We start from the raw sequence: 13,664 nt of genomic DNA, 5'->3' as shown, positions 1-13,664 counted from the left end.
TGTGTGTGTGTGTGTGTGTGTGTGTGTGTGTGTGTGTGTGTGTGTGTGTCTCTCTCTCTCTCTCTCTCTCTCTCTCTCTCTCTCTCTCTCTCTCTCTCTCTCTCTCTCTCTAGGTCAGTTTGGCCCTCTGGGTGTTTTTATTACCTCCTTTCCTCGTGGGAAAATCTAGAACGCCTCCAAACACGTCCAGCTGTACTTACTCTCATCACCCTCTCACGTTCGGGACGGTGACTGAAGTGCCTTCGCTTCCTTCGTGGGCCAAGGACCCGCCACAGAAGAATTCCCGTCTTTCCTGAAGCCGAGAGTCACCGGGCCACCCCTCTCGAGCCCTCCCGTCCGCAGCTGTCCCCTTCCAGAAGGGATCTTGATATAATTTATCCTAAGGGATATAATTTCTTCTAAGGGACAGAGAAGGAGGGACAGCGGTAGAGGGGGGACAGAGGGACAGACAGACAGAGCGCGTGAAGGGCTTCCCCTACGAGGGGAAGTCACTTTTCAGTTGCGTGCGATGCCAAGCAGCCAGGAGGTGGCGTGTTTCCGTCGAAAGCCAAGAGGCTCACTTCTCCCAGGATGCTGGTCACAGACCGAGGACCTCAGATCAGAATCCTGTGTCGCTGCTCACATGAGAGCACGAGTGTCACTTGGACCCAAGCTGGCCGGAGACCATGGGCCCTGAGGAGCTGCTCGTCGGCCGCAGAAACCTGGGTGCGCGCTGAACTGCGCTTGCTCGCGGGGCTGGCAGAACAGATCGTGCCCTGGGGACCGGGGACAGCAGAAGCTCGGGTGTCACGGTCTGGAGGCTGGGAGTGGAGACTAGCAGCTGCGTGGGCGTGTTCTGCTGATACTGGAGCCTTCCACGCGGGCCGCCTCTGTCCAGTCACCCCGCGTGGATGAGCATCTGGGGGACGCTCGCGTGCGGGAGCGACAAGCTCTCCGGGACGGCAGGACCTGCAGAGAGAACGCCCTCTGTTCTCGGAGTTTACGCCCAGCAGGGACGGCTCCTCTGGACCCTGGACGGCAGGCAGAGGGAACAGGTGCGCGGGGACCTGGGTGTCACCCGGCATCACTGCACAGCTCGGCGGTCACACAACCCTCCGCCCCCAGGACGATGCCCGGCCGCCCTGCCCAGCTGTGTGCACCTGCTGCTCCCAGCACCTCATCTTATGTGGGGGGAGGGGGCTGGCTCTGGAGACGGGGGTGCAGCCTGGACCACGGCTCTGCAGGGTGGCCACCACGTGCTCCCCCTGCTTCCGAGGCTGAGATCCCCGGCGGCCCGGTGAGAGCGAGCCTCCAGCTTCTTGGGGTTCCCGCCTGAGGTGTCGACAGTCATACCGGGTGTGTGCGGTGTGCGTGTGTGTGCGGCGTGCATGTGCATGTGTGCCATGTCTGGAAACTTGCACTCAGGCACTGGACTCATGTCACTGTGTCCCCGTGTGCAGTGTGACCGCAGGCAGGGACCCTTCTCTGGTGTGCTCTGGTTCCCGAGAGCTGCTGGCCGGCTGTCCCCAAGCCCTGGGGCACTGCTGTGTCCACCGTGCGGGCAGCACCGGGGCCCCTCTCCTGCCCCCTGCTCGTCTGCTTCCTGGGGAGCTGCCCGCAGGGCCACCTGTCTGTAATCAGTCACCTGGAAGGAACAATCCTGATGCATCAAAAAAATCAGCTGTGTAGGGTGCCCCCTAGTGGCTATATGTAAGCAGTGTCGACAGGGCAGCGTTTTCAAAATTAAAACTTAAAAAAAAAAAGAAAGAAAAGACATCCCTGCGTCCCCATAAATAGTAACCTCAGAAGAAACGGGTGCAGGCCCATTACGACACCTGTGGCTGCAGACGGCTTTACTTAGCTGAGAAAAGGATGGCAGCTTGTACCCTAAAGCTTCTCACACAGGGTGCCCCATCCCACACCTACAGGCCTCTTCCAAAGGTCATTCCAATTACGATTAGACAGCACTGTCTGGTGGACACATCTGAGCTTGTGGCTGTCAGAGAGACCGCCTTGCTCCCAGGGGACGACTGGCCTCCGCCCCTGGGGACGCTTGCTGCGCGTTTTGTCCCAAGTGCTCCCTCCTCTGTCTCCTGCCTACTCCGCCATCAGAACCACACGTCACCTGCTGCGCTGTACGTCACACACGCGATATCCGCGTCCCCACGTGCTCTGCTTCATGGGTGGGAGCAGCACCGCAGGTCGCCCAGGGAAGAGCTGTGGGGGGGCCCTCCTGTCCCCCGGAGGCCTCCGCCTGGCGGTTCTGAGTGGCAGCGCCTGCTCAGGGTTGCAGGATAAGAAGCCCCCTCCATCCGCCACCCTTGCTGAGGCCAGACCGAGTCTGCCCTGAGCCATGACAAGGACAGACGTGGATGGTGTCCCTGCTGCTGACTCCACCTGTCCCCACCGGAAACGCTAGACCCGCTCTCTACTGGGCCCCACAGAGGGTCTCCCGGGACCTGGGGACATCTACAGCCCCCTGTGTCACCTGGTTCCCAAAATACATAAAGAACTTATAATTCACCAAAACCCAAATAACACGATTGACGCGTGGGGGACTCCAGCAGGCACTCCGGCAGACTGGCCTGTAGCTCATGCAAGGACCCCAGCATCGCTCCCCACTGGCGAGGTGCAGCCAGACCAGGAAAGTGGGGATCCAAGTGCTGGTGGCACCGCCGTGTGACCCGGCAACTCTGCTCCCAAGATCGATAAAAACACATGTCCACCCAGAATGCTGCACGTGACATTCATGACACAACCCAAGCGCCCGCTGACGGGTGACGGACAAACAAAATGCAGCACACACGCCACGGAGCCCTCCTTCCTTACGAAGGAGTGGCGGCCGTCGGGTCTGAACGGCAGTGGGACTGGACGGGGAGCCACCGGGTCACACCTTCGGCATGGCGCAGGTAGTCAGTTTCATGCCATGTAAACTTTGCAACAGTAAAAATATCTTCATGGAAGAGCCGACGCCTCCTAAAGGTGTCGAGGGACGGGTGGGTTTTCAGAACTTGGCGACCCTGCAGACTGGTGACCCTTCCATGACAAAGGTTCTCGGTGTCATTTAAAAGCAGGAAAGAGGAAAAAAAAATAGTAAACACAACTAGAAACAAACTACTTAAACCATAGCATTTGACATCCATAAGCTACTCCAAAAACGCAGGCTTCCAGGTACAAGGTGGTTTAAAACTTCATAAAACATATAACAGCTTTGAACTACACAGTTTATTCAATTTAACAGAAAGTCTATTTTAAACTTTTATGGGAATTAGAAAAACAGAATCACTGGGTAGTAATTCAAGACATGCGACTTTTAAAAAGTGAAAACTTTAAATTTTATCCCAGTTTCTCATTTAAAGTCTCAGATGACATCTTCCCAATATGTACAAATCCGTGAATAAACAAGATGGCAGAAATGCCTTCGGTTCCCAGGCTTTGGGTCACAGAGTTCAGGGACGTTCATCTTCTCTGTAAGAAGGATTTAAGTCCCAGCCCGTTTCACATTTGTCTCTTACATTTTCCTGTTAAATCTTAGCTCTTCCTAAGTAGACATGCTGAATTCATTCACTGTTTTTCTCAGGAAGGATGTGTGTGATCCAATAATTAAAGAAAGCTGAGATTACTCTGGCATGGTCTGTAAAGCAAAAACAAAACCGAACAAAACAAAACAAAACAATAGAAATTATTTTGTAGATATTACCCTCTGGCCCAAAGTGACCCCGAAATAAGCTAATAAAACGTAACTCTGGTGTGAAGGGGATGTTGGTAGTGGACCGTACACTACACAGCAGATGTGGCCAAAAAAGTGGATGTGCTCTCTGTGTCTGGGGTTTCCTCGGGTACCAGCCCTCGAGGTTTATGAGCCCCGAGACTGATGCAGAATATCACGGCATCATGTGACACGTCTCACGTCCGAGCGCAAAGAAAACCACACGCAAACGGAAAGGAAACGGGGGAAAGTTTAACGCAAACGGTCGAACGTGAGCAAACTAGCAGGAACGGAGCGTGGAGCTCGGTGTGAGTGATGTGGGGTCAACACGGCATTCGAACGGCACAGCAGCCAAACGGCCTACCCCACGGGCAGCTGCTGTCAACGTCACCTGCCCCCTTTACTGTTTTGGGGGACAATGACAGCCACGAGTCAGGCCGCTTGACTGGTGAGGACACCCGTCCGGTGCGGCCGCCGAGGGTTTCATCGACAGCCGGCTGTTCTGCTTGTCAGGCTGTTAACCCCGGGGGGCACACGCTGGCCCCCGACGTCAGCCCAGGCCTCGGGCTGCCCGTGAGCCGCTCACCGGATGCAGAGGCTGGGGACGGCTGGGAGGGTCCCGGCCCGCCGCGAGCTGCGTTTCCTCCAGGGAGGAGGGTAAAAGCTCCGCACACACAGACGGTCAAAGGAGGGTCAGGGGAGGAAATCCCACGCCAGCGCACGGTGCCCGGGGCGTGAGACCGTTCAGCAAACGGCAGGCGTGTGGGACACGTGCGTGTGCGTGCACGTGACGGAACAGAGCACGTGAGGGGGACCGGTCGCTCTCAGCAAAGCCCAGTTTTGCCGCGGCGCTGCGAGAGGCTGGCCGTGCTCGGTCAGGTGACGGGCACGAGCTGGACACTCGCCAACAGCAGACGGGACTTAGCACACGCTCTTCGTGCATCTAGACGCTGTCAACGGACAGGAGACACTGCTGCTCACTAAACGTCCTGAGCCGGGTTTATGCAGGAGAAAACACCTTCGGCAGCTGTGCAGGTGAAATCTGCATGAGACGCATCCAGTATTTGAGAACGAAGCTTCGCCATTTAAAAAATTTCTTTACGAAATAATTTGACATAGAAAAACTTTAAATGCATATCCTACCTGCACTAAAAAGCAATCTACTTTTACAGAAAATTGCGTCAAGTGTAAGTTTTAGCTCTAGCAACCGCTTGAAGTACACATTTGTGGTCAGAACCTGTCCCACGATTTTGCCGTGAGACATGAGAGGAACATTTCTGCTAACTCTCCGGCCGCAGTCAGGTTCGATGCTTCCAGAGCAACGCATACGAAAGTCCTCGCCACGGGAGACGACAAAACTGAAGATGTTTCAATGATTTCACGTCGCATCAAAACTTCCTATTAGTTTAAGTAATGAAACTGGCTTTATGCTATTTGAGATAAAACCGTATTAGGGAATCTAAATGCGTGACATACAGTAGGCCTGACAACCAACAGAATCAGAAAAGCTAGGTCACAGGAGTCAGATGCCACTTGTCACCTTGAAGCCCCTCCCACCCCCTCTGGGTAGGCTTTGCCCTCAGGTTCATTCCCTTCCGGCCAAATGCCCTTATTTCTCCTGCTTTAAAAATGCAGCCTCTAACCACGTCCTCCTGCAGGCCAGGCCCATCTCCCATCTCCCTATGGCACTGCCTGCAATGTCCCCTCTGCCAGATAAAGGCTCCCCGGCCCTGGACCCCATCCCCACACCTGGACACCGATTCCTCTCACTCTACCCAGTGTCGGCTCCCGTGGGTCCCCATGGCACACCTGCCCCCGGGCTGGTCTTTCTGACTCGTGACAGCCTGCCTGGTTCCCACGCCCCTCACCTGTCCTGCCGGCGGACTGCACTCGAGGCCGTGACTGTCAGTCACCCCAGTCTGAACAGCGGCCGGGAGCCTACTGGGTGCCGTCAGATCCCGTACTCGAAGGCTTCAGTAACCGCTACGTCCCTCAGAAGCGCCTACTCACGTGGCCTGGAGCTGGCCCGGCAGTCCCGGGCACCTCCCCGCACGGCCACGCTCTGTCCAGTGCTGCGGGGCAGCCGCTCCTGCTCCTCTGCATAGCTGGATCCCGGCAGCAGGACCCGAGACCATGGGGCAGGCGTCCTCTGCGGCTTCACCACGGACGCCACAGGACAGCGCCGGGCACAGGCCAGTGAGGTTATCAGCACACGCAGGGCAGCTCCTGGTCGCCCCAAGCCCAGTCCCTGTTTGCCCTGAGGGCCGAGGGACTTACCGCCTGCTGCCACCTGCCAATCACACCGCGCCTATGATTTCGCTTGATTTGCCATCAGCGTTTTAGGTGTCTTCAGCTAGACCAAGAGGTTTTGCAGATGAAACCAGGCGTCAGTCCTGTTTTGAGACTCCCGCAGGTAATCTGCAGAACGCCTTCCTTACTCGGCACTCGGCTAGAAGCGTGTCCCTTTCCAGGGGGGTCAGGGGTCCCTTCCCGCACGGTGATGATGAAACCAGGCGTCAGTCCTGTTTTGAGACTCCCTCAGGTAATCTGCAGAACGCCTTCCTTACTCGGCTAGAAGTGTGTCCCTTTCCAGGGGGCTCAGGGGTCCCTTCCCGCACGGTGACGCGCAGGCACGGTGGCCCGCCAAGCCCCGGCTTTCTGACAGTGTCCGGAGTTCTGTGGCCTAAGTATTCCCACCCCGGGCGTTCTGAGCCACCGAGCTGACCACCCACGGTGCCGTGGAGACACAGCACAGTTGGCTCTGCAGCTCGTCCCGACTGGGCACCGACAAAGACCGAGGAACATGCGGAACGAGTCCCCGTCCACCCTTTCTGACCCCAGGCCTCAGACGCCACGTGCGGAGGCCGCCACACGGGCCGCCCACCAGCCGCAGGAGGGAAGGGGAGGCGACAGGCCCCTCGCTTCCTCGCGTGGTAACCAACGTGGCCTACGAGCTGACAGCTCACACGTCTGCCTGTTGGGTCGCGCGTGGTTTTCGCGAAACATTTTCACAGCAAGGCCCCAGGACGCAGCCTCCCCCCCCAGGGGCCACGTGTGCCCCATCCCGTCCGGTTCCCGGCTGTGGGGCGGCAGGAGCAGGCGGCACGGGGCAGCGGGCGTACGCACCGGGCGGCATGGTGCAGCGCTGTGCGAACTCGTCCAGGCTGAGCTGCAGCTGGCTGGTGTCCTGCAGCAGCAGCAGCGTCTTCATGCGATGCAGGCTGAGCACGTCCGAGGGGGCCACGCTGCCGGCCCGCAGGCTTCTCAGCAGCTCTTCACTGGCGGCCTCGAAGACCAAGTCCGGGCGCCTGGAGCCACCTACGCAAAGGCAGGACCGCTTAGCAACGCACCTCATCCTTACCCGCGTAAACGGAAGGGAAGCTTCCACCTCTTAGTTTCTACTAAGGTGGCGGTCCCCAGCCTTTGTGGCACCAGGGACCGGTGCTCCTATGGGGACTCTGACGCCTGATGACCTGAGGTGGAGCTGAGGCGGTGACTCCAGCGCTGGGGAGCGGCCGCACATAGACGGAGCTTCACCTGCTTGCCTGCCGCTCCCCTCCTACAGATTAAAATAAAGAGGGAAAAAGCTAAGCATGAATCTGTTTCCCATGGAAACACAAAGCACAGTGATCTATAACAGCGTCCCCAGCCTTTGTGGCACCAGGGACCGGTGCTCCTACGGGACTCTGACGCCTGATGACCTGAGGTGGAGCTGAGGCGGTGACTCCAGCGCTGGGGAGCGGCCGCACACAGATGGAGCTTCACCTGCTTGCCTGCCGCTCCCCTCCTGCTGTGCGGCCCGGTTCCTAACGGGCCACGGACCGGTACCTGTCCATGGCCCGGGGTTGGGGACCCATGTACTAAGGGACAGCCTGGCTTCTCCTCAGAATGAGATGTCTGGGGTATAAAAAGGCACCAGGAGGGGACTCAGAGCGGAACGCGGAAAAGCTTCCAACAGCCCTCCACTGTGGGCCGCAGCACAGGCCTGGCCCATGTGTCCCACCTCGTGAACCAGCCTCCAAGCACAACATGTGACTGGAAGCTGTGACAGGGTGGACAGGACAAAGAACTGAGCTGAGCAAACGGGGGCCAGGCCCTCCCAACACTGAGGCGCACAGGGGACAGGTGCGGGCGCCCGCGGTGGCCCCCGTGTCGCAGGGGCTCCCCACTCTGGCTGGGCGCTGCGGGCTGCGTGTCTGCATTAATCCTGCTGGGGTTCACAGAACTTTTCGAGTCTGTGGCTATGGCCTTTATCAGCTGCTAAACACCTCCAAGTCTCATCTCTTTCCACAGTGGTCCGCCCGCCACGTCCTCACCTGTGGTGGCGGTGGCAGGTACAGATGCCTGTGGCCCAGGCCCTGCTCCTTCCCGTCTTTCCTCCCCCTCCTTCGCTCTGGTTCTGCCTGGGGCCCGTCTCCCCCATCATCTCCTGTGCTGAATCTAATCTGCTGCTCAAACTCATCTGTGAGTTAATTTCAGTGAATACATTTTCTAGGCCCAGAATTTCCATTTCATTATCTTAATAGATTCAAGCTTTCTGGCGAAGTTCTCCATTTTCTCATTTTTGAAGCTCTTAATCACAGCTGTTTAAACCTCGTCTGATGACACCCGTGTCCCCCACACGGGATCCTCCTGCCCTTTGTCCTCATGGTTTTGGTCACGTGGTCCTGGCCCCTGGTGCCCCTGGTACTTTCTGAACAAATACAAGCAACTGGTCAGTCCTGGCGAATGGTTGTTCCCTCCGGACAGCGGCCCCCTTGCTTCTGCTTGGCAGATGGACGGAGAGGGCACCTGACCCACTCGGGGCCGTGCTGACCATGGGGCCTGTGTGTCTGGCACATGGCCGTCTGCCTCGGGCCCACCCAAGCTCTGGGCGTGGCCCCGTGTGCTGCACCCGGGGTCGGCTCCAAATCACCAGAAAGTCCGCTGTGGATTCAGCCTCAGCATCCGGCCGCGGTTCTGAAGGGGAGACGGCTGTCCCGCCGAGTCCCTGCCCTTTCTCACCAGAGCTGCCCGTCTCCGCCCCACGGCCCTCTGGACCAGTGGCGCTGCCATGCCAGGGCCTGGCAGCCCCCTCCCCGCACCCCACCGACACCCCCACTGGAAGGGGCCCAGACCAGAGGCGCGGCCGACGCAGCTGTGGCTCATGTCGCGGTCCCCCTGCCTCCGAGGTCCGTCCTGTTAGGAGCTCCTCAGCTGCCTTCGGACTCGGTGCGCACTGTAACCTGCTGTCTCAGCTGTTCCCGCTGAGTGCGGGGCTGTCACAAGCCCTGCTGTCGCACGCGGTCCCCGAGCCCTGCTGTCGCACGCGGTCCCCGAGCCCTGCTGTCGCGCGCGGTCCCCGAGCCCTGTCGCACGCGGTCCCCAAGCCCTGCTGTCGCGCGCGGTCCCCGAGCCCCGCTTCTGTCCTGCAGCACCGTCAGCGGTGTCTCCCATCAGTGTCATTCGGATGTTTGTTAAGGATGTTTTCAACGTGTTAATACAAAGTGCTGACGAACAAGCCACAGAGGGAGGGGTCGAGGCCGTCTGTGACCGCCCTGCTGAGACTGATCGAGGAGTCACGGCATTTCGCGTCATCGCTGAGTTGGTTCCTGGCCTCCCAGACTGTCACTCAGCCCGTGTCTCTCCGCGTTGGTCACAGGAACACTGTAGCCTGCCGGCTCTGGTGTACTAAGCCGCCCCGTTCCCCTGACCTATGAGATGTCCTGCACGCCTCTGTCATGTGTGACCAGGCTGGCTCTGAGCCAGCACCGGCCTCCTCCTCAGGTCGGCCGCGAGCGAGGCTCAGCACAAACACACGGGTCGCCATCCGTGAGCGTAAAGCGCTTTCGTCTTCGTCTCCTATGTCTGTGCTGATTATGACTCAGATGCTTGTGGAAGGGTTTTAACTCAGTGCGTTACAGGTGGGAAAGTAAAGTAAACGTGTCCTAGACTGGAGACGGCTCTTCACGCCTCTGCCAGCCGGGGAGAGTGAGCCAGAGCCCAGCGGACCTCCAGCGAGGCTGGCCCCAACGCGCTCCAATCGGCCGTCAGGGGGACGAGGGCGCCCTGTGCCGCCCTCTGGCTGTGCCCCGGGCTAAGTGCCAGGCAGACCTTTGGTGAGAAGAATTTAAATATTCTGACTTTTGCCATAAAAGATTTCTTATGAATAATGAATATTTTAATGTTTTGCATTTCAAATATTTAAATATTTTACTGTACTTGCTTATTTTCCTAAGTAAGTGGATGCCATTATTCAAAGGAAACACAGAAAGAAACGTACCATCATAAAAATAGATTTCTTGTGTTGACTTCAGGAAGTTGAGGAGACCATCTGCCTTTTCGCTGGTGCCTTCACCAGCTTCCTCCCCGGCGTCCTCCGGGCTCGCAGCCGCCTCCTCCCCATGGCTTCCGGGCGCCGCTTGCTGCTCGCTGCTGCCCCCCGCAGGCTGGTAGGTGAAGTCGACGCCGGGCGCCCGGGTGGGCTGGCCGGCCTCTCTCTTCCGCTGGACCCGCCGCCTCTTCTTCAGTTTCCTCCTCCTGCTCCTGCTGGCCGTGGGGCTGGCTGCCGGCCGGGCCTGCAGCGCTCCTTGTGGGAGACTCTGCTGTTTCTCAAATCCTGCTTGCTCCGTGGGGACATTATCGGGACTTTTAAGGTTTTTCTTTGATTTGGGTTTTCTAATTCTTCTTCTCTTTGGTGGATCTTCAGGATCTGGGCCTATAAAAATGAAGATTCAGATACAACAATTTTCCCGTGTCACAGAACCAGAACAAACATGTTAGGCTACATACATTTCCCATTAGAATTCTAGTTTTAGTAGAAAAGGAATTTAAAATTTTGACTTTAGTGATTCTCCACTGCATCCCCAGTACCTACACTACCAGGGTTCTGGGGCTTCCCACAGAGAGCTGAGGGCCTGCGTGTCCTTAGACGGCAGGCACGCACAGACACGCGCTGCCGTGCGGACAGTCAGCACACGGGTGGTTTAAGGACTCAAGAGTTGCGGCAGCTGTGGGAGTGGACTTGACTCCGAGGCCGTCCCCCACAACCGACCAGCGGGCGGCCCTAATGCCAGCACGGGCCTCAGTCCCCAAGTTGTGAAGTGGGGACCTGCCTGCCCAGCTCACAGTCTAGGTGAGAGTCAGGTCCGGGCAGCGTGCTCGGCCACCACGGCCGCCATCCTGAGCCCGGCGGTGCCAGCACACGTGGCCCTCCACGTCCACTATACGGAACCGAGCTGGCTGCGGCCACTCTGTCTTGCCCGCTCCGGGCTTGCTCCCCGCCCTGGCTTCCCAGAATTTGCCAGGAGGTTCTAGCAGAAGTAAAGAGGAGAGTCAGTGATGTGACAGCCTGCAGATGTCGCTGGCCCCCTGCTTGGGTGTCCGCAGGGCCCGCCCCGGGCTCGGTCAGGTGGCCTGAGACCAGGACGAGAGGAGAGGGCACGAACGAGGGGTGTGGGACGAGCAGAGCCCCAGGGAACAGCTCTGACACCCTCGGCGTGTTCTGTTCCTTGCCGGCCCTGCCCCTCAAACTCGAGGGCCTTTTCCAAGGGAAAGTACCACGCGCTCATTTCCGTGACTCGCTCGCAGGCCCAGCAGGACAGAGGTGCGCCTCCTCCGGGAAGCTGCCAGGCCCTGCTCCGCTCCTCCCTGCCTGGCAGCTCATCTCTTCACGCCCTCCAGCTCGAGAGAGGCAAGAGAGAAGCTTTGGGAACCTCTATCAGGGACCAGAGGTTTGACTATTTATAATCTGAGAAGCACACTGGTTTTGAAAAGCTGCTGTCCCCACAACATACCTTTCAGACATGCTAATTTTAAAAATAACCACGATTTGTCAAAACTCTCTCCGCTACTTTTTGGCACCTGCATTCTGATGAACTGCTGTAGAAACAGACACCAAAATAGCCGGTCTCCAGTCTCCCCCACTTCCCACAGCTGCACCGCGTCATGTTAACATAAGCTCAGTGTTTCAAAGGAACGAGGAGTCTCATTCTTGAGCTGAGCCTGGGTTATACACGCACGTGACAGTTCCCCTCAGCCACAGGCGTCCTGTGGGTGCTACCTGCAAAGTCATAACTGACATATGTCGCTCTAACCACCACGTGAAGGTCACTTGTTAAAATGTAATGATATCAGATGCTTCAAATGTAACAATCGGCCGCCTAAAATTCAGGACCCGATTTAGCACCGACCACACGCATTCGGCACGGTAAGACCCGGGCACGCAGACGCAGGCAGACGGTGGGGGCCTGCTGGGCATGCGCTGGCAACACGGCTCTGGGGCCGGGACCCGGGAACGTGGCTGTCAGCAGTGCTGTGACGCAGACGGTAAGTGTGGTGCCGGGTGTGCTCGAGGTGTGCAGTAGGAGGCGGGGCAGCCTCCAGAGACGGCGAGGACGCCAGAGAAGGTGCTGAGACCTGCCGTCTCAGCGTGCCACCGAGCCACCAGCAGAGGCCGCCTTGCCGTGGGGAGCGTGGTAGGCTGGCCGCCTGAGCACCCAGTCGGGTCCAGGGACAGCACGGAGGTCCGCCTGGCTCTGCAGCCTCACTGGACCCTGAGCAGCCTGTACCCTAATGTTAAAGATGTCATCCCGGTCCTCACACTACCGGGCCCGCTGGGCAGAGGCAGAGAGCTCGGTGGCTCCCACCGCCATGAGGCCCCTTCGCCTCCCGAGGGGAGCACCTCAAGGTCAAGACCAAGACCGCTGAGGAGAATGTCCACAGCAGGCCAGTCTCCTGTCCTGCCTGGGCTGCAGGTGTCACAGTCACCCACTGAGGAGTCCGCGGGCTGGAGGTCCCCTGCACCTCGCCCTCCCAGATGTCACCGAAGGTGATGGTCACACCTGGGCCCACGGTCACCGTGCTCTCTCCCCTCTGTAACTGACTGGGGGTCAGGTCACCTCAGTCCTTCCTTCACTCTGCCCCCAGAGTTAGCAATGGTCCCCGTTGCGGGGACTCCTGGGGGGCCGGCCCTGCATGCTCTGCACACTCCCCGCCCCCACCACTGGCTGCTCCGTGTCGCAAGGCCACGCCCACCAACCTGCTGCCTGAACTCGCGTCTCCATGCCCTGTGTCCCGCGAGGCCTTCCCCGGCTCCCCGCTGCTCCGTCCAGTGCCCACCGGCCGGGCCAAGAGTGGCTGGCCTGCTCCTTCCACACACCCGGGGCTGTTCCCAGGCTCCCTCTGCTCTACGACTCACGAGCTCTATGACGTCCCAACGGCTTCTGTGTGGCTCTGCCAGCCGGATGGTGGCCTATGAGGCAAGGGCCCTGGGTGCACCTTGCAGTCCCAGGGCCCGCCCCGTCCTGCAGACAGTGCAGCGCTTACCCACGTGAGCCGGCAGCCTCGCCCTGCTCGCATCGAAGGCTGGTGCAGCCTGGACACCTGGGTGTCCCGGGGACAATCTGAAGCCTGAGGCGGTGGGAAGATCCAGGGAAACAATGGTGACTGAAGACCCGCAACAAAGCTGAGGGCTGAGCATCCCGTCGGCCAAAGCAAAAAGAGCACGTGCACAGCACACCTCACGCCCAGACCCGCAGACCCGTCCCCACGCACGGAGCGCCTTCCAGCGCTGACTCCCAGGGGGACTTTTCACCTGGATGTCTATGTAAACGTTGGTGATGTACGGTGAGCGAGGAACAGGTTTCAGATGACAGTCTTAGAAACACGAGCTAAGAAACACCGCTCCTACATTACCTTACCCGTGACTGTCACCCACGGCAAAGGTGGACACGCGGTGAGACGCCGGCTGCTTCCACGCGGAGGCGCAGGGACCGAGCAGGCACGCGGGCTTCTCACGCTCCGACTCGGCACAGAGTCAGCACCTATGGACGCTGGGGGCTGAGGGGCCCTGGACTCTGATGCTGGTCACCCTCTCCACGCCCCTGACAGCATGCCGGCTGGTGTGCAGCACACAGAACCCAGGGCACAGGGCACGCCGAGGGCACAGACACTGTCTTCTCGGTTAAACGGCCAGCTGCCTGGGGCGGCGGCGGGG

The 13,664-nt window shown here is 58.9% G+C and overlaps 1 protein-coding gene across 1 annotated transcript in view; it reads right to left on the bottom strand.

Moving 5' to 3' along the window:
* Window positions 1–3,182: 3,182 nt before the first annotated feature.
* The window catches only part of ERICH1 (glutamate rich 1), a 27,235-nt gene continuing 16,753 nt past the window's right edge, over window positions 3,183–13,664 (bottom strand). Inside the window, exons 5-7 of the mRNA XM_015591846.2 lie at window positions 9,951–10,385; window positions 6,815–7,006; window positions 3,183–4,730 (exon numbers count right to left, since the gene is read on the bottom strand). Coding sequence (XP_015447332.2) covers window positions 4,669–4,730; window positions 6,815–7,006; window positions 9,951–10,385 — 689 coding nt within the window. The 3' untranslated portion in view covers window positions 3,183–4,668. The remainder of the gene's footprint in view (window positions 4,731–6,814; window positions 7,007–9,950; window positions 10,386–13,664) is intronic.

The sequence above is a fragment of the Pteropus alecto genome, unplaced genomic scaffold (genome assembly GCF_000325575.1).
Source record: "Pteropus alecto unplaced genomic scaffold, ASM32557v1 scaffold35, whole genome shotgun sequence".
In the NCBI taxonomy this organism is placed as follows: domain Eukaryota; kingdom Metazoa; phylum Chordata; class Mammalia; order Chiroptera; family Pteropodidae; genus Pteropus; species Pteropus alecto.
The sequence above is the reverse complement of the archived record's forward strand: the minus strand, read 5'-3'. Positions and strand labels throughout refer to the sequence as shown.